The sequence below is a fragment of the Lipomyces doorenjongii genome (genome assembly GCF_038497915.1).
Source record: "Lipomyces doorenjongii strain NRRL Y-27504 unplaced genomic scaffold V1508scaffold_8, whole genome shotgun sequence".
Lineage (NCBI taxonomy): Eukaryota > Fungi > Ascomycota > Lipomycetes > Lipomycetales > Lipomycetaceae > Lipomyces > Lipomyces doorenjongii.
This window is the reverse complement of record NW_027118075.1, coordinates 118,937-141,300: the sequence shown is the minus strand read 5'-3', so window position 1 is coordinate 141,300 and position 22,364 is coordinate 118,937. Positions and strand designations below refer to the sequence as shown.

At 46.4% G+C, this 22,364-nt stretch overlaps 9 protein-coding genes across 9 annotated transcripts; 3 read left to right on the top strand and 6 right to left on the bottom strand.

Annotated features, from left to right (window-relative positions):
- Positions 1-6: 6 nt before the first annotated feature.
- V1508DRAFT_411826 (ATP synthase E chain-domain-containing protein) lies at positions 7-1,033 on the bottom strand. Its single transcript, XM_066939527.1, has 4 exons — positions 970-1,033; positions 474-657; positions 366-402; positions 7-298 (listed from the first exon to the last, which is right to left on the bottom strand). Exons 1-4 carry the CDS (start codon positions 982-984, stop codon positions 268-270), a joined length of 267 nt encoding a protein of 88 aa, XP_066797701.1. The 5' UTR covers positions 985-1,033; the 3' UTR covers positions 7-267.
- Positions 1,034-1,166: 133 nt separating this feature from the next.
- V1508DRAFT_411823 (uncharacterized protein) lies at positions 1,167-2,379 on the bottom strand. Its single transcript, XM_066939526.1, has one exon. It carries the CDS (start codon positions 2,246-2,248, stop codon positions 1,319-1,321), a length of 930 nt encoding a protein of 309 aa, XP_066797700.1. The 5' UTR covers positions 2,249-2,379; the 3' UTR covers positions 1,167-1,318.
- On the bottom strand, positions 2,380-2,919 carry V1508DRAFT_411822 (uncharacterized protein). Its single transcript, XM_066939525.1, has one exon. It carries the CDS (start codon positions 2,821-2,823, stop codon positions 2,545-2,547), a length of 279 nt encoding a protein of 92 aa, XP_066797699.1. The 5' UTR covers positions 2,824-2,919; the 3' UTR covers positions 2,380-2,544.
- A 954-nt stretch (positions 2,920-3,873) lies between these two features.
- V1508DRAFT_430804 (uncharacterized protein) lies at positions 3,874-5,633 on the bottom strand (the record flags this gene model as incomplete). Its single annotated transcript, XM_066941919.1, has 3 exons — positions 3,874-4,454; positions 4,651-4,853; positions 4,945-5,633. The coding sequence occupies 3 exons, from the start codon at positions 5,631-5,633 to the stop codon at positions 3,874-3,876; spliced, it is 1,473 nt and encodes a 490-aa protein (XP_066797698.1).
- Positions 5,634-7,384: 1,751 nt separating this feature from the next.
- Positions 7,385-10,335, bottom strand: V1508DRAFT_411817 (uncharacterized protein). Its single transcript, XM_066939524.1, has 6 exons — positions 9,875-10,335; positions 9,650-9,812; positions 9,469-9,599; positions 9,212-9,415; positions 7,836-9,164; positions 7,385-7,783 (listed from the first exon to the last, which is right to left on the bottom strand). The coding sequence occupies exons 1-6, from the start codon at positions 10,312-10,314 to the stop codon at positions 7,696-7,698; spliced, it is 2,355 nt and encodes a 784-aa protein (XP_066797697.1). The 5' UTR covers positions 10,315-10,335; the 3' UTR covers positions 7,385-7,695.
- An 88-nt stretch (positions 10,336-10,423) lies between these two features.
- V1508DRAFT_366148 (mediator complex subunit MED14-domain-containing protein) lies at positions 10,424-13,766 on the top strand. Its single transcript, XM_066937354.1, has 4 exons — positions 10,424-11,030; positions 11,100-11,166; positions 11,218-11,563; positions 11,619-13,766. The coding sequence occupies exons 1-4, from the start codon at positions 10,618-10,620 to the stop codon at positions 13,427-13,429; spliced, it is 2,637 nt and encodes an 878-aa protein (XP_066797696.1). The 5' UTR covers positions 10,424-10,617; the 3' UTR covers positions 13,430-13,766.
- Positions 13,767-13,857: 91 nt separating this feature from the next.
- Positions 13,858-15,351, top strand: V1508DRAFT_411812 (uncharacterized protein). Its single transcript, XM_066939523.1, has 2 exons — positions 13,858-14,180; positions 14,257-15,351. The coding sequence occupies exons 1-2, from the start codon at positions 14,105-14,107 to the stop codon at positions 15,219-15,221; spliced, it is 1,041 nt and encodes a 346-aa protein (XP_066797695.1). The 5' UTR covers positions 13,858-14,104; the 3' UTR covers positions 15,222-15,351.
- Positions 15,352-17,707: 2,356 nt separating this feature from the next.
- On the top strand, positions 17,708-19,170 carry V1508DRAFT_277128 (phosphatidylethanolamine-binding protein). Its single transcript, XM_066936504.1, has 5 exons — positions 17,708-18,045; positions 18,092-18,149; positions 18,200-18,224; positions 18,301-18,812; positions 18,867-19,170. The coding sequence occupies exons 1-5, from the start codon at positions 17,908-17,910 to the stop codon at positions 18,923-18,925; spliced, it is 792 nt and encodes a 263-aa protein (XP_066797694.1). The 5' UTR covers positions 17,708-17,907; the 3' UTR covers positions 18,926-19,170.
- V1508DRAFT_366141 (Dynamin central region-domain-containing protein) lies at positions 19,052-22,337 on the bottom strand. The gene is made up of 4 exons (XM_066937353.1): positions 21,983-22,337; positions 21,454-21,791; positions 20,856-21,404; positions 19,052-20,797 (listed from the first exon to the last, which is right to left on the bottom strand). The coding sequence occupies exons 1-4, from the start codon at positions 22,167-22,169 to the stop codon at positions 19,415-19,417; spliced, it is 2,457 nt and encodes an 818-aa protein (XP_066797693.1). The 5' UTR covers positions 22,170-22,337; the 3' UTR covers positions 19,052-19,414.
- Positions 22,338-22,364: the final 27 nt, after the last annotated feature.

Sequence of the window (22,364 nt, the reverse complement as noted above, 5' to 3'; positions counted from 1 at the left end):
GCAATGTAAAATTTTTTAACCGTTTTGATTATAACTATCGTAAGGTGCATGCTAGTTACTACTTCCCGACGCTTCAGGGGTAACTTTTTTGTTAACATCTAAAACAAAACCCGATTCGACTACATGCATAGCAACACTATTCAATTCCTCGACAAAACACACAAGACAAAAGAATTCCACTGAATGCCGACTTTATAATAACAAAACACAATACCATAGGTCTATTTTATAATCAACTAGTTGTATCGGTGGCGGATTAAGTGTTTTCTACTCCTTCAGTGCAGTTTCCAGATATTTTCTGTAATCTTATTAGAATATTGTCACGAATAATACCAAATGTACGGATGTTCAAATGTAAAACTCACGCGAAATCGAAGTTAGGATCGGAGAAGTCGAGAGTAGCTGCAAAAGGACTGTTAGCATTTACTGCTCACAAATTGCCTCTAGAATACAGAATCTAAGTAGAGTCATACCGGTAGTAGCAGAAGCTGCCGGCTTGGGATGCAGTTTTGCATACTCCGCCTTCGCCTTGGCAATTAAGGCTTCCTTGTGGGCCCATTCGGCAGCAGCGGCCTTCTTCTCACTCGAGACTGAGAGACTGTAGCTGTGGAACAGTCCGTACACAACACCGGCACCAAGAGCAGTCCAGCGGAAAACCTATTTGACTAGTTAGATATGTTGCTCGGGACGCAAAGTCGTACTCGTGCCCGCAAGATCTGAGATGCTATCCAGTTCCAATTTGTGAAACATCTGTAGCTAAAGACCGCGAACCAAACTTTTGTAGCCGCAACTACAGTAAGATAATTGCTGCATAATCCGTTCACACATTCACTCAGGTGGACAGGATGCCGATTTAGTCCAAATTTGAAGTCAACATGTCGGTATTTCGCCATTGAGAACTCAACACCAATTTCCAGACACAAATAACAATATCCTAAAGTTCCAGCAATAAAATGAAGTGTTACGTACGTTAAGCGTCGACATCTTCGTTGCAATTGAGGTGTTGTGCTGTTACCGGTCCGGTCGAATGAAGTGCGTTTGAAGGAAGGGAAGAAAACGAAACTTGGGTAACCCACGAAAATGTGAGGCCTACGTGGCGCATCAGTTTAGGTTGCAAACACTACCGACTTTGTACGATTACGCAGCAAAACTTGGGTCGATTCGAATGATATTTTCTGAGAACGAGTCCCGTTGGTTTATTAATTAATAGGTAGAGTAACAGTGAATATATACATCGTTAATACGCCAAACAATCCAATCATGAAAACACGCATGCTTAGAACAATGCACCCCATTTGCTTCCATCCTTTCCATAGCATTAGTTACCGAGCCCTACCAGGCCCTCAGCCATTTCGTACATCATATCATACTTCTTTCCCAACCACTCGGCCATATTACATCCCTTACTCACAACTCTCAATCCCCAAATCCCGAGAGCAAAAACTGCCACTCCAGCGATTCGCACTCGTGTGTATTTCCTTATTCTCAGCCAGCGCGACCATCCGTAGCCGACGTGATAAACTGTCAACCCCAGCATAGCCGTGTAAAGCGACCAACTAGTCAAACGTGACCGCACAAATCCTCGGGATATATACCGGAGTGAGATGATCGAACTGTCGCCCTCCTTTATCAATGGGATCACGCGTGCGACAACAACATGCGCGGTGACTAGCGGCGCAAGCAGATACCCCGTGAACGAGATCCGGGACATTTTCAAGCGACGGGAGTACCAACGCTTATCGCGTCTAACTTTGTGGACTCGTAGGACTGCTCCGGATATCAGATGTGCGGCCAATGACCCAAAAACAAGCGTTTCCTCAACAATGGGCACCTGATATAATACTCGAGCGAGCACAATCCCATTATCCGCAGCATCGATACCGAGCAGGGCTGGCATTGCACTCGCAGTCGCAAAATGCAGTGACAAGAACGCTGTGAACGAGTACGATGAGTATTTGTGTACCTTGAACAAGTAATGACGCCAGAGAGCTACCGTTTCCGGATTCGGCGCGTCATACTCCTCTTCCTCTTGTTTATCGTCTTCATCTGCATTTCTCTTCTCTGAGAGTGAGCGCGAGGATTTGTTTGGTATTGGATCCGGTAGAAGAAATGCTGATTCATCAATCGGACTCGGGGTAAGTACAGTGAGGCCCTCCACGGGAGGCAAGCTCAGACCTTGCGGTCGTTGGTGACTCAAGGGCGTTGCGTGCCGTGCCGCTGGACTTCGCGGTTCTGGTGAAGATGGCATGGCTGCCTGTACACCTATCCTCTTCACCCAAACTGCTCCTGAATTCGTCCAGTAGGTATGGTCGTCAATGGCTAAAAGTGTGGGATTAGGATTGATCGCCCCTTAGTCGCTATCGCTTTCTAAAAGCCACCACTCTGATGGGCTGATGAATAGCGTGCGGCGCTTAACTGAGTCGATGAAGCGTCGCTCTGGCCAATCACAGCGCCTGCAGCGGTGAATGCAGCAATTCCGAGATTGGCTGCGTAATGACACGATACAGGTGACGGGTCAAATGCTAGTCCTTATGTAACAAGATCCTAGGAGCTATTGTATATAATCCCATTACGGGCCAGTTGTCGGGCACGCTCCCTCAACAGTCGCTTAAGCGCGTGTAGTGCTATGAGAGTTAAATTAATGACTCTTAATGGTTGCAACGTCACAGAGAATGAGTACAAAATGTGGTAATCCCATACAGAAAAGCAGAGCAAATACGACATACAGAAAAGCAGAGCAAATACGACATTGACGATAAATCGACCCACACAATTAGACAGTTGATGGCTACCCACCAACCGCACCTTCCGCGACAGCCCCATCAAACAAAGACATCCCAGTCTTATCTGAGCGTGACAGGTATATGCCACTTTCGACACAGCAAGTTATCATATCTCATAAATCGCCGCGCTTGCTGGGCAACACGGTGACAATACTTCAACACCCCCAAACTGCCAATAACCCAAACCCAGTGGTAGCCTCGCTGGGAGTTCCATTCAAGTACCCTAACCCGCAAGTAACATTCTATTCGTGCCCTGGAAATGGGTATTGCGGTTAAACCAACCCAAGGTTGAGCGCTCCACAGTAGCCCTAGCCCCTGAATAGAGCGTGGTGATGAGATGAGCAAGGAAACCTCTAGCCTGTACCCTAACCCGACGAAGAGGATGCCCGTCTGCCGGATATGCATGTGAGTGCCGCGTGTACAAAATATGCACTAGTAACAACAATTGTAATCTTATTGCAAAACCAACAAATCACGTGTACAATAAGGACTATCTAATGTCGCTAACTGCAGACTAGTCCGCAACTAACTCTGTCGGCTAAAAAATCCAGTAACTACAAGTAAACATTTGTCACAGCAACAAGGAAGAACTCAATTAAATCTTTACAAATATAAAAAAACGGCCTATCAACATACGAACCATCGCTTAGATTCAGACATTCATTCATAAATATATATATGAAACCACGGAATTTAGAAGCAACAAGATATCCATAAGCACGAACGAAAGAGAATCAAAACACGTTGGACATATAAAAATACATATCAAAAATGGCACAATCAATAGACATAAAAACATATTTTCTAAGGTAGTACAGTTTGTTTTGCCATCAAAGAGACAAAATAATATCCATCGCGCTTGCTTTTTGGCAACGTAAGACCAGGTGACGACAGACATAGTCGTGCATGTTATGCTTACAAACATGTACATAAACAGGAAAACCGCGCCACCCAAATATATTTTTGAAAAACTTCATAAGAATAACCACACCGGCCTATGATAAAAGGAATAAGAAATATATATACGTGTGAAGTCTATGGTGGCACCTCTATCCATCTGCGCAACCCATGCGCGGTGTCTCGTTAAGTGCTATGAGCGCGACACGGAGCTGCTGCTAGCTAGGTTCTTGATGCGATCCCAGATCTCATTCTCGGTTCGACTTGGTAGCAAGACTGACAACTCTTCAAACCGAAGATCGCTTCTAGTGACCAGATCATCTTCTTCCTGCGACCACGCTTTGCCACTGGCGGCTTTGCCCGACCGCTGTGACTGCTGCATTAACTGCGGAAGCACCTGAGCCGGTTCCGGACTTTTCTGGTCCGGAGGCGTGGATTGATTCTTCGCAATCCCAGAAGCCTTCTGAGGTAAATTTGGATGAGGAACCGTTCGAGGAGGCGCACGAGGCGCCTGTTCCACCGCCATATGGTCTTGCTCAATCTCGTAATCCGACGGAGCCACCAGAGGCCGAGTAGTTGTTGCCGGAATCATGGGCGGTGATGGCGGCGACTGAGTAGAATGCTCCCAGTTAACATCGTCATTCCAGTTGGTGTGGTTATTGTTGCTGCTGGTGCTGTTGCTTTCGACTGTTGGAGTTATAGGACCTCCCCGCAAAGATCCGGACATGAGCCGCCTCCATCTAAACTGGCAAGCATTCGGCGTCCGCCCAGCAACTATTCAAGGGTTAGCAATGAATATTCTTAATAGAGCTGTCCTGCTTCGAAGAGTAATCATTATAAGCCGCCAGCCAACATTACATAGGGTTAGGGATGGTCCACGCAAAAAGACTTTTCATTACTTCGACCCGACAGTAATAAGAGCTTGTGCCATGAAATATAATAGTGTTACAAACTGCGCAAAGAAACTCACAATGGCTAGCAATATCTTTCCAACCAAGCTTTTGCTGCTCCTTGAGGTGTCGTAGTAAGAGATCGTCATGGGGGTCCCACGACGTCGGATTTCTAGGGATTTTTGGCTTTTTCCGACCCAAGGCGTCGAGATCCGTTGCAGACGATGATGATAAAGAGGCAATAGATGCGACAGAGCCCGAGGAGCCGGTTGAGGCTGTACGTCTAGATACAAGAAAGAGTTCAGATGAGCACTTTGTGTACTACCGTGAAAGTCTGGCTCTGCAAGGGGCAGAGCAAATGAGGAAACACTCACGTTCTTGTTGGCCGCCTTTTCGACGTAGAGGATGCTCCACTTGCACTGGATGTCACTGAGCTGGCAGAAGACACCATACTCAATGGGAGAACTGAGTCGGCGGAGGATACTGTCGACGAAGCCGGCGAGGTCGAGACGGACAACCCGGATACGACAGAATTTGATCGGCCATGGTGAGGCGACGCTCCATCCGTGTTCTGAGGATTTGATGTAGGACAGGACAATGATGAGACGACCTGCTGACCAGGATGAGGGGCTTGGCCAGATGGCGCGATCATGGACGCCGGAGGGAGAAGGTCATGAGGAGGCGCAGCGTGGTGTCCGTGAAAGCCCGTGTTTGGCCCCGGTGGCGCGTAGAGGGAGTGAAGAGGCGGCAACTGGCGATTTATTTGGTTCGATTGGGATTGCATCGGCATCGGTGGCATCGGCGAGTGGTGAGAGGAAAAGCCAGGCTGGTGAAACTGTGGGTCTGAGAGCAGCCGATGTGGAGGCGGAAGACGAAGCGTGCCGTTAGAAGGTGCATTTCCAGGTGCAGCAGTAGGCTCAGACATGTTTGCTTTATGGTGGAGAGGCGGAATCGCTTGATGGTCCTCTTTAGAAGAGCTGGCAGCGGAGGTGCTCGGGGGTCCAGGTGAAGGTCTCGCAAGCGCAAACGACAATGAAAGAGCGGCGCCGGCAGCTTCAGGCATAATAGAAAAAGACAATCAAAGCACACAAAAGCAAATGCAACTACTAAAGTACACGAACGAATGATAAAAGTGCGAGGAAACGGACGATGAGATACGGTGATGGATGCAGAAGTAGTACATGAGTTGTGAGCTGAGCGGCGATGAGCGAGAACACGCAGCGTCTGGTTCGGCAGTTGGCGACTGTATGTGTCTGTATTTTGGGGCCACCGGGACCTAAAGCTTGGGTGGCGGAATATGTGCTATCCAAAAGAAATACGACAAGACTGCAGTAAAAGATCAGTTTCGGGGTAGGGGTAATGTCTGTCCGAATGGACCCATCTTTATATCTTGTGTCTACGAATAGCTCTCTCATGCTGCTGAGCTTAGCCGTCGAATTGCCTTTCTCGCACCGCCACGCGACGCCGCACGATCCGTGGCGGTGTCATAAAACCCTTGCCCGATAGGGTGCCCCTGTTTTGGCTATCTAGCAGCGAGCAGACACGAGGCCAGTAGTAGATCTATTATCATATACTGGAACAAGCACAGAGGACATTGTAGCCAAATTGAAACCAGCGCGTACGGTGGGCTGTCCTGGATAATGTGCAGCAGTGATCTCGTTTATTGTCGGGAACCCGTCGTGAGGCGATGGTCTCATTCGCCTCTTTTACTAATCGCGTGAAACCCTGTTACCCTGTTGGGCAAAGTATCAACACAACATGTTATATTCCCATAACTTCGCCGCTGCTTGCAGATATGACATAGACGAGCATCAGAGACTACACTATAACATATCAACTATTAGTACGCAATTGATCTACGTGATCAGCATCTGCGCCTTTTAGAGTCATGGCATCTGACAAAAATTACTGAATCAGGGCACACTTTGTGTTACCCAGGCCCAACCTTGCCTATGCCCCACAATTCACAACCTCAGCATCCGCTTGCTTATACGTTGCGTATGACAATCAGTAATTGCTAGACGCCGCCAAATAATTCATGCCTTCGTTGTGAGAATGTACTATTTGCTGTGTCCACAGTTGTCAGTAGCACGTAAAGCGAGAAAAATTTGCAACGAAACTTTCGACTAGTTAGGGGCAATTGCGAAGACCAATCGCAAGTCTCGGCGCATATTAGCCATCATCACCCCTGAAACTCCGCTAGAAACGTCAGGATTCCACCCAAGCGTTGCCTCTGTTTCGCGTCCGTAAAGCATGACGAACTTTCGGTGTCATGGCATGATACAACATCGAGAAGCCTGACGAGGTACAATGACTGTGGTAACTGCGCTTGCCACGTGAGCCCAAAGACTAATACGCCAGGAAGTGTGATGTGAGAAGACGGTGAATAGATTGTGATCACTCGAGATAAAACATGGACTGGCGTGGGTTATAATGCGCATGTGTACCCGGCCCAACAGGGACTAGCCAATCACATTCCGGCTAAACGCATAGCTGCTGCGGCTCACGTTACCCTGTCCCAGTGAGCTCTATCCATATATTGGCTGATATCGTAAGGAATTGACATAGTTCTAAACGCCAACGACAGGCTTCATGCGATAACCTTTAATATATATGTGTTAGGGGACTCTCATGAGTCTGCGCCGGGATTGGAAAACATGGCTGGTTCAGACTCACCGCCGACATTGAAACCTTATTTTATCAAGGTTAGGGCTTCGGGTTAGGGTCATTCTGAGGCACAAAGTTTTTTCCTCGATGCCCATCGCATGGCAGGTTTCAGGACATTGTGGCGGTGCAAGACTATGGGCAGACGCTGTGGGTTAGGGCCCATACTATACAAAGATACAAACCCCTTTATCTAGTAACGCTCGCTTTACTGCATTAGGACCATGCCATGTCCAGGATACATCGCCTATCGCGCGATATGCCATGCTATTTTACTATATCTACTTCTCCGTCACATGTGCGGCACAAAAACTACGCGTAACCAATTCCTATACGAGTCTAGCTATAACACACGCACTATTTACACCGATCAAAATGGTACATGTCCTGTCTAATAATACAAATAATTTTACCTGTAGCCCAAAAGCTGTACGTTTGGTAACCATCAAATCCGTTTTGCGCTAGGCCAGAGAGTTGTCTTCCTGTTTTAGAGATTCCATCAGCTCGAGACAATATTCTCTTACGGGTGGGCGCAATTTAACCAAGTATCTATCAACCGTTATCTATGCTCTCAATTCTTCCCCCAAAATATTGAACATACTGTAACGCCAAATACCCCAGCTTTGAACGATCAGGATCACGGCACAATGTCCGCAGTTTAGAAATCATGCCTGGCGTAAGCTCCGGCAAGTCTGATAAAAACCTCAAAAATACACGGTCCTTCACGTCGAGGAATGGTATTACACTGTCCAATATCTTTGAAGCCCATTGGACGTACGGTGAATTTTCAATACTAAGTGTTCCATTTGTCACATCTCCGTTGTCGTTACTAATAGCTTGAATCTCGCGAAGCTTCATCTTGTCGTTATACCATTCCTCATTCAACCAAGTAATGGCGATGTCAACCCGTGCCCGGAAGTCCAGTATCACATGTGCAAAAAGCTTTTCCCTAATATATTGTGCCATAACCAAGCTAACCTGTTTCAGTTCAACCTCAGCCATGTTTTTTATTTGTGGCGAAAGTCCGCGTGTACCAAGCCGACTTAACAATACGATCCAAATATCCCCGCCAATCGCGACGTTATTCAAGTCCGCGATATCCTTTCCTGTCTTCTTTGTTGAATCAGCGAATAAAGTATTTTCAAATTGGTTCCCACTAGCAAATATTCTCTCGATTATTTGTTGAAAAAGCTCTAGCCGTTCTGCCTGGTTGAGTGGTTTCGGTTGCGGCAGCACGAAAGCGTCCGAGTCAATGGACATATCTTGGTACCGCCCATCCTCACTGTCCACGTCGCTATAACTCAGCTCGTCGACCGCAAGTAGCTTATTAATTGCAGCTTTCTGGTCCATGAGCACAGGCTGTTTTTGATCCACAAGCACTTCCCGAGTGAACCGAGCCGCCGACGGCGTAAATGCCGGTGCACCAATAACGTCTGGCGGCTCATAGTCAGGCTCGTAGTCAGGCTCATAGTCATCATCGTCATCGTCAACATACGTAGTCGCTGGCACGGTTTGACTATCTGTAGATGATTCCTCGAGTCTGATGACAACAGGTGGAGGGTAGAGTTTGTTATACCGCATACGTACAGCCTTGATTGCGTTATCAAGCGTCTGTCGGCTTAATGCATTCATTCCAGCGATTGCAATTTCAATAGCAACTTCATGAGGGAGAGTCTTTACATCAAAAGTTGTGAGCGGCAGAGATGGATCGATGAGGGTATATAATTGGGCATATGATAATTGGCCCGACTGCGCCGGCGGCGTCGACACACCTCGCGAATCTGTCCTCTGCCGCTTAACATTTGCTGGGCCAATTGATTCTGCTGCACGTTTCCTAACCAGTTCTTCGACGGAAAAGTTCTTCGCTTGAACAAGTTGTGCCAAATACTGCTGAATCCTTGCACCATATTGGCTTGCAATATTCGACGTCCTTATACTAATTAGCAATATATCGAATATAAATAATGAATGACATACTTCAAAACATTTCCTAATAATATACGTATATTTTTCTCAATGAAGCGCAGTTCTAGTTTCATTCGAATGGGATCGGCTGTGGCATATTGCGCTGTCAGCGGATTAAATGCAAGGATTCGGGCAAGAATTTTGTTGGCGATCGTCGATCTGTTTTTAATCAAGATACCTGCAGCGTACAATGTTGCGCTTATACTTGATTCATTTCTAGCAAACATGTTAATGTTCTGCGAGGATTTCATTCAGAAATGGGATCTCACATTTTGGGCTCGTAGAATACGCTTAGCAGCCTGTCTAAAAGACCCTGGGCTTCGGCCTCAAGGACAGTGTGTGGGATCAATGGATGGTCTATTGGAACCTGGGTAAGAGAGACGTCGGATGAATCGGCAAGCTGTAGGCGAGTCAATATGCATACAAAAACCACTGTGGGTTTGCACGTACCCGTGGGTCCTTGGTTCCAGGCGTCTGAACCGCAATCACCCGCTGTACAAACTTGATACAACATAGCTTAATCCCTTCGCTACCGCTATCCCATAGGCCTAGTATCTTGCTCTTAATTGCCGTTAACCTATGTAAAGTCTCTTTGTCGCCTTTGTTTGCGCATCTACAAATTTGTTAGATCAGGCTGGGTTGAAGCTCATCAGATTATTATAAATATACACATACATATGCTTAAATATCAGCGGATAGATCGATGCCGAGCATTCGATCAAATTCTTCAGCACCCGCAAATCCGTCTCCTCAAACAGAATCTCAATAGTATGCAAGCAGGCCACTGCAAGCACCTGCCTCTCCCCAGCGTTCACCTCCGCAGAAGCAAACCCATCAGCCAAAAATGTGGCACACCACGATCGCAGTCTTGGCTCTGGTTTTTGCGCTATGGGAAGGATGCCCCGAATAATTTGCGGATAAAACGACGCATCCTGGAGAACCAGTTGTTTCGCCTGGTTAAGCTGATCGATTTGCTGCGCTACGGTAAGATCGGCCATCACAAACTTCCAGATTTTATATCTGCTGAAACCAGTATATGCACAAGTCGAATTTTTTAATAAGTGTGCCTGGAAATCAAAAGAAATACCTCGACTCGGTCCACAATCAAGTGACATGAAAGTTGGTGACAAACTGCCTGTCGAATTCGACGAACCGAAAGCCCTAACCTCAACTTGTCAATTTTTTGTTTTGTGATGGTGTGGGATACACCGAAAATCACGAACGGCACTTCGATCAAGCAACTGTACAAGGAAAAATTACCAGTTTACGACCACCGCTGCCATATAAATGGCCAATTGCCAGGTGTATGCGCTTGTGCTTTGACGTCAGACTCGATATTTATTATTTACCTGCTCCGATCATTTGGCGTACTCATCACTGAAAGCGAATAGGAGTACGCCCGCCTCGGACAGGCTACTATGAGCGTGGATGATCACGACCATCCTCCCCCTCCGGGCGCCCAAGTTGTCGTCAAAGGTCAGCTGAACGTTGCCGATGAAGACTTTCCGCCGGTGCCGCATATCTCGGAGAACTTCATTCCGCTGTCGGTTGTGGTCTCGCGACTAGTGGAGAACACATATTCTGAGCTTGTCAACATTCTGGAAACGCTCCCAGCGGCGAATGATACAACCAAGAAGCGAAAATTCCTGAACTTCTTGGTACACACGCGACAGCAGTATATTAAATTACTAGTGTTGACCCAATGGTCACGCAATGCGAAGGATATTTCGAAGGTTATCGATGTAGTTTCGTGGCTCAGTGGACAGAAAAATTGCTTTTCCAATGTCGTGTGGGCCTTGCAAGCGGTGAAGCAGGATCTTGGAAGTGCCAGGTAGATACATGACTTACCGCTTGAATTTTACATGTAGAGGAGATCAAATTGGTAACGTTATTGAAACAGGTTGCGGAATCCAGATATTGCGACTGCTCTTGAAGTCTTCGTTTTAGGAAAACCTCGACTCTCATCGGTAATGATCTGATCTATACTATGCAATAGGTCTATCTAACAAATACTGTAGTTTAATTATATTCCCCCAAAATCGCTTTCGCCGCAGACCATCCTCGACACGCTCCGCGACTTGAACGTTCTTCTCTCGCTACGGCTCGCCCTGACTGACGACATCCCAGTACCTTTCCGGAATTACAAAATCGCAAATGGACGAGTTACTTTCTGTGTTGAAGGCGAATTTGAGGTGGATCTGGGAATTGCGGATGATGATCCGACCTCACGATTTTTCTTGATTGATTTCAGATATAGCTTCAAACCAACGTCGACCGTCACTCCAGCAATCCGTGCGACGGTGGAACGAATAGGCAATGAAGTCCTGACCACGAAGGGTTTGGACGGCTTATACGATTGTCTGCGTACGTCAGCAATTTGATCGGACGTGTGGTTGAATATTGAGGCTAATCTACTTAGACAATTTTACGCTTTCATACAAACTCCTCATTCTACAGCAACAGTTAGTGCGCCTAGCTAATGGCATATGGACCGGTACATTAAACATAAGCTACTTTGCCGAGCGGCAGGCAATAGCTATTCAATATTGGTCCGAACAGCCCGGCCGGAAAGCAATGGCAGAAATCGGTGTGCTGCAATCCAAAGTCCTTGGTATGCGGTGGATACCACGAGATTTTCCGCCAGAAACATTTGCAATCGACCAGGACGAAATGTCAGCACAGACAGTACTTTCACAGATCATTGTATATCACATACAGCAATTATTGGCCGCCGTTCAAACTGTGTTTTTGTCCTCACACATATATAAATCGCTGCCTAACTTAATCACTGCTATTTCGGATACGAAGCTTAAGATTGAACTGACACCTAACCTGACGACTTATCTCACGGTCGAGCATCTGACTGGCCGGATGGTACTTGAGGGAACAACAGATTTGATAGCATCTGCAGAAAAAGCATTAAATACGCAAACCGACATTCAATCTTCGACGCAGATATTGACTAATCTTCGGCATCTTTCCATTCAGCGTGAAGTTGAGAACCGTGTCAACAGCGCGGGATGGGATGTTATCAAGATCACAAATATACGACCGGACGATATACGGCAAAAATACGGCGTGGGAGTCCGACAAACGACTACAATCCGTCAACGACATTGGATGCGTGGCTGGTTTATCGTTGTGACGATTACAGACAATGCGATCAATCTGTGGTTCAGTGAACTTAAGCCAGCTGAAGGAGGTTTGTCAATAGCATGGAACGAACCACTGGAGCTAGAGGCATTAGACACGATATACTCACCGGAAAAGTTGAGCCAGCTGGCAGCTGTGACGTCAGCGCGGATAACTTTTCATATCATTGCGAACTGTCTGCAAGAGAGAAATATACCATACGAGTTTATACAGCCTCCGCCTGACGTCTATGGATCCGCACTGGAGCTTCCGTCATTGCAGTTCGATTCGTCGGCGGTCACTAAGTCATCTTGGGCCAAGTCCGCATTCAAGTTGGAATTTATTCCCTCGGATACTAAGGAACACCGGAATGCCGTTATCGTTACCGGAAGCATGGAGAAATCATCCGCGGTCAGTTCGGTTTCAACCGATTCGTCAGATGTCATTCTCGATGGCCAAAACGGACGCTTCTGCCTGAAGTTTTACGTTCCACCAAACCATCTGATCCTGCAGCAAGTTCTGGACCGGTTGGCCCAGATTGAGCGCTCCGTGAGCTTTATCGCGACGTTGCAATCTTTCAAACTCAAACTAGAGGAAGTCTCATTAAGCCGGATAGTTTTTGAGTATGCTCCGGACTTACGGATGACTCTCACTATTGGAGAGCAGAAGATGATGTTGGGGTTGTCTGGCTCGAACCCACACCGGCGGATACAATTTTTCCTCCAGGATATTCTTGATAATGAGGGCTTAAGATCGCTGCTTGCAGTCTTGCTAGCAACACTTCCATTACTGAGAGCCGCCAGTTATATTGATTCAAGCGATGTGTACTTTATCACACACAACCCGAAAAGTTACCGAATAATCTACTATAGTCAGAAACATGCGATAGATATCGAACTTCGTGACAAAGACGGCCATAAGATGGTGTACATCACAGACTCAAGCGGCGATATCCCCGGATTCAAACAGGCGGATGTATGCAGTAGTATTTGGAACTCTAACAGCCCTGGAATGGTTGGTTTAGAAACTGGAATTGCTTGCGAGATTGACGTGGTTGAGGATCTACTCTCACGGGTCCACAGTGCCATTTCTTCGTGAATTCTCATGAATAGGTACATATTTAGTTTTGCGTCAATATTTATTGCAGGGTGGATCTTTGCTACATTGTAGCATTTCATCGTTTTGTTGAAATTGCGTATAAGTTTTTCTTGTAGTTGGTTTGGATAAAATGGTTAATTTGTACACTAGTAGTTCTGGTCGTGATATCCGTTATAAGTGTGCGTGTATGCTTATGAAGATTCGGGAGAAATTGTACTATATTACTTATTTCACAAGATTGTTGGGTAGCATAGCAAAAGTGCGATCGTTTGTGCGATAACACAATTGGATCGAGCATAACCGATACGAGATCTCGCGTTTGCGTTGTTAAATCTGCATCTACTTTACGTTTATCGCTCATCCACGTTTATTACAGATATTTAAACTTAAGGCCATGAAACCCTATACCTTGACCACTCACAAAATATAAACAAACTACTCAGTATCGACGCCAGACCCCCCCGCTGAGCCTTAGTTTTGGTTCCACACTGCCTGCTCGTTTATCGTCCAAGTGTCTTTACCAGTTGATTACCCCTCCACTTGTTGGTCCTATATTACACTTGATTTTCCGGGACAGTCCTTGTTCCTGCGGATAAACACAGACACGTCTTCGAGCCGCAGTTAGGGTACGACCAACACGCCACGGAAAAAGTCCATCTTCCACGCAACTACTTCATGTCAGAAGGCATATCGTTCACCATGAAAAATGATGCCGAGAAAGTAAGGATCGAAATCCTAAGAAACGAAATAGGTAAGTCTTATATCGTCACCCGTTAAAAGTCTCATGTCTCGTGCATTATGACTCTAGGTCTAATGATCACCGATAGTGCAGAGGAATCTGGAAATACACAGTTTAGAATCGATCGCAAAGGAGCTTCCCAAAACTAGCTCACCTGTCGTCCGGTGTATTTCTCCCGAATCCACGACTTGGTCATCGACCTGCCCGTCTTCCGGCTCCGGTTCACCCGACCCTACGTACTTTGCGGACGTTGACGGGACATCCGGCGCGGCAACATTCATACCATCGGATCACAGATATTTTTACAACTACGCGGCAATGAATGGTACGTCTACCTCATCACGGGTTATCGAGACTTTGCAGAGCACGATTGATACTTTGAAGCGGGAATTGAACGTGCAGACTGAGCGCGCCAGGGAAGAGCGGCGGAATCGGGAGGCAGTGCAACGGAAGCTTGAATCGCAGAACGAGCAGTTTGATCGCATTCGCCATCAGAATGATATGTTCAATTCAATATTAGACCGCAAAGATAGGAGGTTAGAGGAGTTAGAGAAACGACATGCGATTGATATTGAGTTGCAAAAGGATGCGGATAGCGAAATGAAGACGATAAAGGAACGCATTCTTGAATTAGAGGTGGAGAATGCGCGGGAAAGAGAGGCGAAATTACATGCTCATTCCACTTATGATGCATTGGTCACCAGTAATCGGCAATTGGCTGTCAGATTTAGAGAGGAAGTTAAATTGCTGAAACATGAAATGGAGCGGATAAAAAATAATCGGAAAGAAGATATACAGCAGTTACAATTATTAGAAGCCAATTTGGTGTCTATGTCTGCAGAGAAGGATAGGATAATTAAGCTACAACAATCAGCAACGGCAATACGAAACGAACAGATTGAAGATGTGAAGTCAGTTTTAAAGGAATTGCAAGAGAGAGTGCAGAATTATGGAGTCTGCGATGACGAAATACTCAGACAAGTCAAGGAAGAACTAGAACGGATACAATGGATGAGCAGGAACTCATCGGAAGAGAGCCTATGTAAGAATTAGGGGGAATAAGGAACTCCTTGCTAGTTCATACCTTAGAGGATTTAATATTGATGGATTGGATGCTTCACACTACAATGCTGTAATTTAGATTTGCCGGATGATGGGGTTAATAGAATCGCCTTTAGAATTTCGTTTCGTACAAAACTTTAAATATATCTTACATACGACTTCCAGTAGAGGGTAATCTACATGATGCCAAATGCGATTGAATATCAATAACGCAGATTATGCTAACTTCTCCCGCAAGCCAGCGGACAGAACGCGGGGAGACCACAAAGAGCCTGCCAAATCGGCAACATGACGACCCTAACGCGTCTAGGATTGTCGCCCGAGCATAATATTACAAGGGCGACGAAAGATATTCGCGTAAATGTAGCTATTGCACGGATGAAATGGGTCTGCTAACTTGTCGTTATAGAGCTACTTGGACAGCTTTGCTGAGCTATTTATCTAAGACGCTTGACGCCGCGGTGCCTGCACTATGATGGTATGATACAACCGTTTCGCTAGGATGCCGTGACTTTTGCAAGCCACTTTTTATTCGTATGAAAGGCGGAAGCATGTTCCTGTGGGTATCCAAATACGGACGAGCGAATTTTAAGAGCTAGAATTTCCTCTTCTGTCTGTTACCTAGAGCCAATAGGCATCAGCTCTATTTTTGTCCGGATACTTCCGACATGTGCACCGAAGTGTCAATAATGGCAACCATCGTGCGGGGTATCAGGGTCGGTCCCATTGCGGATGATGTCGAAGATGAACGCCTGCAAGAGGAGCAGAACGAGCACGCGGATGCAGAACTCGCTGATGTATCGCAAAGAGAGAATGACAGCGTCGAAAGCGGTACTGTTTAAATGGTTATGATTCGCGATTTAGAAAGACAATTAACGATGAATAGAGCAGCAATTCATGCGAGTCTCGGCCACAAATTGGCGGCAATCTTATAGGGCTCTCACAGCCGCGCGAAAAGTAAAGACGTTACTTTAGCTCATATCGCAATTGCTAGTCCCGGAATCTTGAGGCAGAAGAGAGACAAACAGCTCGCCAATATAGAGAGGGCTAGAAGGTCAAGTTGCGGCACTCTCTTCTAGCGAAGCATAATTTGGCATACTGGCCTGCCGCCTGCTGTTTAGATTTTGCTTTGTTGCTCTGTTGCTATGATTTACCAAATGTATAGTAGTAACGTAGCTAAAATTGGAACAAGCTGCTCTTGTAAACCGTCGTACTGACTCGCATCGAGTGACTGTCACAGAGAAACTCGCTCTGTAGATATAATGTAGAGGGTCGTGTGCGGTTGCAGAATCGCATCGATCGAGGGACTCTGTCCAAACTGTTTTGCCAAACTCTACTTTTACGAATTCGCGATCGGCGAGATGCTGCTCCGAAGCCGGTTTCCTACGCATGACATCGCTGTCTTACAGAACCACGCTTGCGGGACACCCTGCCTGACCTTTATAGTCCTTGTTTTCAATTTGTGCTGTTACCTCAACTGCCACAGTAGGTTACGACGTATTTGCACCTGCCGCGCAGACGGCAGATCGCTGCTATAACCAGATGACCTGGGCGTAAAACCGGATTCATCTTCGCCGTATAGCGAATTCATTTTGGATATCTTGTAGAACTTGTTCCAAATGCGAGGTGCAGTGATCTTTGTTTATGGCGGACAGAGCAGCACAAAGAATTTTCCCGGGCAAGCGACTGTACGGGTTTGATTTCGAAGTTGACTACGAGCTGAGCTGTAAACTTACCTCCCACATAATGAACGACTTGTTATCAAGAAAATATTCCCTGTAATATTTTACAATTATATTGGTATACCAAGAATTCTTTCATTAGCAATTAGAACAGCTGAATGCTTCAGCTAGGTGCAGAGTGCGACTCGTGTCCATTCATCGTCAGACGCTGGTTAGATAACCCTTACCCGCTGTTCCGTCGAATTCATTAGGCAATGTCTTTCATATGCTAGAGGAAATGCAACAAGGGGTGAATTGCCATAGTAATGAGCCGCATGGGCTAGGGTAAACGTCGCCATTGGTTCAGGGTGGCCGGTCAGCATACAAAACGGAGGGACTTTAGAGTTTGGTGGGCCCAGGTACCTAGGTGAGGGCGATTCCCGGGCGTATGTGTGCGACCAGCGAAACGTGGATTAAGGGTTCCGCTCTTGATATTCGCAATCTCGACGCCACTGAGGCATTGGGTGTACATTATCTAGACCTGTGACGACCCTTTTCACAACAGAATTTATAGATTTCTTTTATTTGATAGGGGTGGAATTTGGTGATGTTTTCAGGGTAACTGGGATGGGTTCAATGTGCCTCTGAGACGCACAAGAGCATCAACTGTCACAGCAGCAGCGCAGATACGGTACAGGTATCAAGGTAAGGAGGTACGAGACTGGCTAGAACCATTAAATGTAGGGGCAGTACAACTAACCTAAGTATACAAGCTTTCACAAGCGAGTAGCATAGGGTTAGGCATTGATAATAAATTTCCGCGTCTTATCAAGGCGATGCTGACGTCGTCGTCAGTTCCATAGTAGAAACATATTGCCGACGGCCAAAATCGGGCTATTAGATTCTCAGTAAGGCGAAATGAGTATAGCTTTACAATTTGTGAACTGGGCAATGTATCAGGGACGAAAGTAATCCAACGAAGATTTCGCAGTGCAATTTCATATCAAGATTACAAGATGTCTACTAGAGTAATGATCCCCGGCTCGCGGTTTGTTGCTGCTGCCGACAATTTTGCTAGATGGAGGTCGCATGCGTCTATTGCTGGAAATCCTTATAGTTTTGCACATAATCCGCTTGTTCACCGAATGAGGCTGGTAGGTTGTTGAAATGGCTGGATAGGGCGTAGGCTCACTCATGTAGGCCACGATCAGCCAATCAATATTAGAGGCTATGAAAAGTCACAAGGTAATTCCAGATGGTGAGTGCTCTGTTGTAATTTATAGTAATCTAGTAATTAACTTGTGGTAGTTGTGGACGATTTTGTACCGTCATCGTGAGTTCCATGCTGCAGTCCGGATAGCGGTCCACTCGCCGCTTTAGGCATTCTCGAGCTTTACTAACAATAATAGACTTCTCTCAGTCGACTATGCAGAAGGTCACCATGCTGCACTTGGCAATACATTACAATACTCTGAGGCGCGCGATCTCCCCAAATTCTCCATTACCCACATCAACGAGCATGAAGCTCCAGCACAGTCTCTTCTATCGCCTTCACAACGCTTCACTATTGTCATGACTGACCCCGACTCACCACCGACATCAGAAGCCCATAAACCTTCACACTACGCAAATTTCGTCATCTCTGGCATCCGCGTGACTTCCGCAGGTGCAGTGACAGAATTCGATACTGGCTTACCAGATAGTCCAGACACTGTCGCTCCTGCTAACGGACAAGTCCTCCTCGATTACCAGCTGCCTAGTTACGACGCGCCGACGCGAAGGCACAGATACGTGTTCCTGCTATACCGAGAGGACGGACGGATGGTGCCGAAGACTCCGCAGGAACGTGATAACTGGGGATTTGGAAGTGCTGTGGCGGGCGCCCGTGAGTGGGCCAGCCGGTATGGTCTCACACTAGTTGGTATGTTCCTCTGCATTAGTCAGATTCTGTCGTGCGAGATGCTAATGTAAGCAGGGGCAAATTTCTTTTACATTCACAATGAACAAGCGATGCAACTGGGACAAAGTAATTGACGTTTGGTAGTTACATTTTGAAACAAGTTGTCAATCTCCTATGTGTTTAATAGCATTAACAATGGCTTTCATGGGTTTGTGTCATTTTCAAAGGCATTATTTACGGTTGGTTGTACATAGTTCCATCTCTTATTATCTCTTATTCACCTTCATGTATACTACATATAACTTCATGAGATCAATATATTTATCCTCTCAATACGGAAACGGTGTACGAGCAAAATTTCGAAAAAAATATTTACAAATACATATGCATAAAAACGATCACCTCTTATCAAGGGCCGTCTGTAACAACTATAAACCTAGGAGTGATCGCAATAAGTGGGGCTACTAAACCACAATAACAACGCACAGAACTGTAATATGTATAAGTATGACTTTCAAAACAAATCATTTCTCATAATCATTTCTCATAATACTGCATCCAACGTCTACCGATCTCTGCATGTAATATAGATGACACAAAGAGAAAATGGAAATCTAACTTGACTATACGACCTCGTTGATAATTCGCGCCGCTTCAGTGTAAGTCCGCAGCATTTTCTCGCACTTAATGCGTTCTTGCGCGAGGGCGGCATCTTCCTTTAATAATTCGTCAAAAAGGGACTCCCTGTATAGCTCAGACACCAATCTATTCTGGATTGTTTCCTTGCAGAAGTTAACGAGCAAGTGCATGACGGCCTTGGGAACTTGGTCTTGGATCGTCTCACGAACGATTCCAAAGTACGAGGATATCAGGCGCCGGATTAATTCCGACTCAAGTTGTTCTCGCTCCGACAGACTCGCTTCCTCGTTCTGAGAAGAGGGAATTCCGAATTGCTCGAATTCCTTTGCTAGATATGACGCGTCATCCGATGCATCTGAATGTCGGCCATGATGCGACGATCGGTGCGGGTCTGAGGGAGTGACAGCACCAGAAGATGAAACCACGTTGGAAATACCTAAATTATCGGAACTGTGTGAGTTGTGTTTTATTCCGTTAACTTGGGACAACATAGCCGACTGTTGCGCATGCTGGTCTTTCGAGAAAAAATAATTCAAGAACGAATCTTTCGAAGCCGAAGCGGACGGCCCAGCAGCAGCATTGGTCGATGCCTCAGTGAGTGAGACGCTCATAGACATCGACCCAGATCGAGCATGGTGATGATGATGGTGATGTCTGGACTCACCTTCACCGGGAACCGACGACGGCAACGAAGGACTTGGCTTACCGCCAGACTCTGGGACAGAATCGGATACGCCGTTAGCTCCGAAAACGGCCTTTTTGACCTCCATTCGTTCGAGCTTGCGTTGCGCTTCTCGAGCCTTCTTCTCTTTCTCTTGACGTGATGACAGTATGCTGGACATGGCCGCCGCAGCACCCAAGAAATTTGGGTGCTTGGTGTTGATGTACGCGCGCTGGATCGCTATCAAACTCTCGACGTATTTAGAGGTCGGACCGAGCCGCTCTCGCAGCAAATCAGACACAACCTCGATAATTTTCGACTGTAGCTTTGGATAACGCGACAGTTCTGGTCCACCACAGTTGTGACAGATCTTCATAAGCTCTTCGTAGACGAGTTCGACACAGCGTTGACTAGGCGGGTCAAGCAATCGGATTTGCGGCTTTACCAAGAGATCAAATGCCAATTCAGGTACAAAGAGCGATGGCCGGGGACCTGTTGAGTTGCGGATGGCCGTCCGGATATCGAGAACTGAGAGATTGGCAGTGGGGTTGATTGCATTTAACGAGGTACCGAACACGTCGTTGTAAATGTAGTAGATTCTGGCCCCGCCGCAAAGTTCTTTAAGCGAAATATCGGACGAGGTACCGTCGATGGATGCAATGAAGTTAGTCGCGAAGCGAGTCATTAGCTGAAGAACGAGAATGCCCTATCGCTGTCAGCTACCCACAAACCTATTCATGATTGGATAACTGGATATATCGTACCCTATTCTCTGAACCCGCAAACTGAGGTTCACCATAAGAAGCAAGCTCCTGCTGTGTCTGTCCCATAAGGGTGTTCAATCTCGCCTTAATGTCCGGCAACTTTTCTCGGATGTGTGCCATCAACGTGTTGTTCAAGCTTTTCGCCAAGAATTGAGTACCGCATCTGTAAGATATATTTCTATACGCTGGATGCGTCCTGAAGAATTCCTGCTCGGCCTTGAGTGCATCAGGCAGACTTTTATTAATTTGGATGTCCTGCTGGGATCTGTTCACGACGCCAATAAATCCAAGTTTGAGAGGGTACACGCGGCCAGACAAAATGTCAATCGCATTTGTACCGTGATCCATCAAATCAAGCTTAGTTAACACACCGATGGTTCGTCGTCCTTGCGGATCTACCTGGCGCGCGAGCTTTAGTGACTCAGAGTTTACTAAGTCCACATTTGCAGGTGAGACGGCGAGGATGATACTGTTTGGCTTGTTGATGTACTCCAAAATGAGAGATCGGGTTTGCCTTTCAATATCTGTGGGTTGGTCACCAATAGGAATCTGTCGAGATTAGTTACTGTCATATAAAGTCACACAACATTATGCCTACTTTTGTCAAACCGGGCAAATCAACCAACGTCAAGTTCAACACATGAGGCGAAAATATCTTTAAATTAATAGGCTGCTTATTTATCCCTTTATTATTCCCTGCAATTCGAACAGTGTCATTCTCAATCTCACGGCGAACTTCCGAAAAATCGTAAAACTTGCGGCCAGGAACGTGCAGAAACTCGGCCCATTCCTCGGGTCGTCGGCCAGTCTGCAAGACCGAGTCCGAACTGGTTTCGTCCGGTGACGAACTGGCTTCAGAGGGCAGATTTATTAGTTGCAGAATTAGCGGCCGACGGGTCACGATTCCTGTTCCGCGAGGTAGAAAGTCCTTGCCGACTATAAGTAGTTGAAGTTAGCCCTGATCGACACCGTGCACTGAACTAGATGCGACAAATGACAAATAAACAATCGCAACACCAGTCGCGTCAGTATGTCATACTGACGCTCCAATTCAGGAAAAACGCAACCCATCACATCTGGCACAGGGTACATCGCGCTCTGCAAGACGAGCGGGGAACTCTACCTACCAATATTCTCGAGCACGGAGCTCTTGCCACACGACTGACTGCCCACAACGACAACCTGCGGAAGATCTATGGTATCCGTGCCAATTGTGTTGAATACCAAGTCCTGGAGCTTGTTCACTATCGGAATTAAGTCCTCGAGTGACGACATTGTTGTAATACTGAGGCTCGAATGATTTCGATCTTTCATATGTAGATGTGGCCCTCCCAAAAATTATAGAATACCAAAGTCCGAGGTCGAGTAACCCAAAGTCTGCGTATTCTAGCTTCCAATTCGAATCTTACAGAATAGTCTAAAATCAGTGGACCGTTCGTCTTGATGTTCCGAAAGGGAACCTAAACCAAGCGGCGCCAAATTAAAATGGTCTTAAATGTTTTGGTGTGC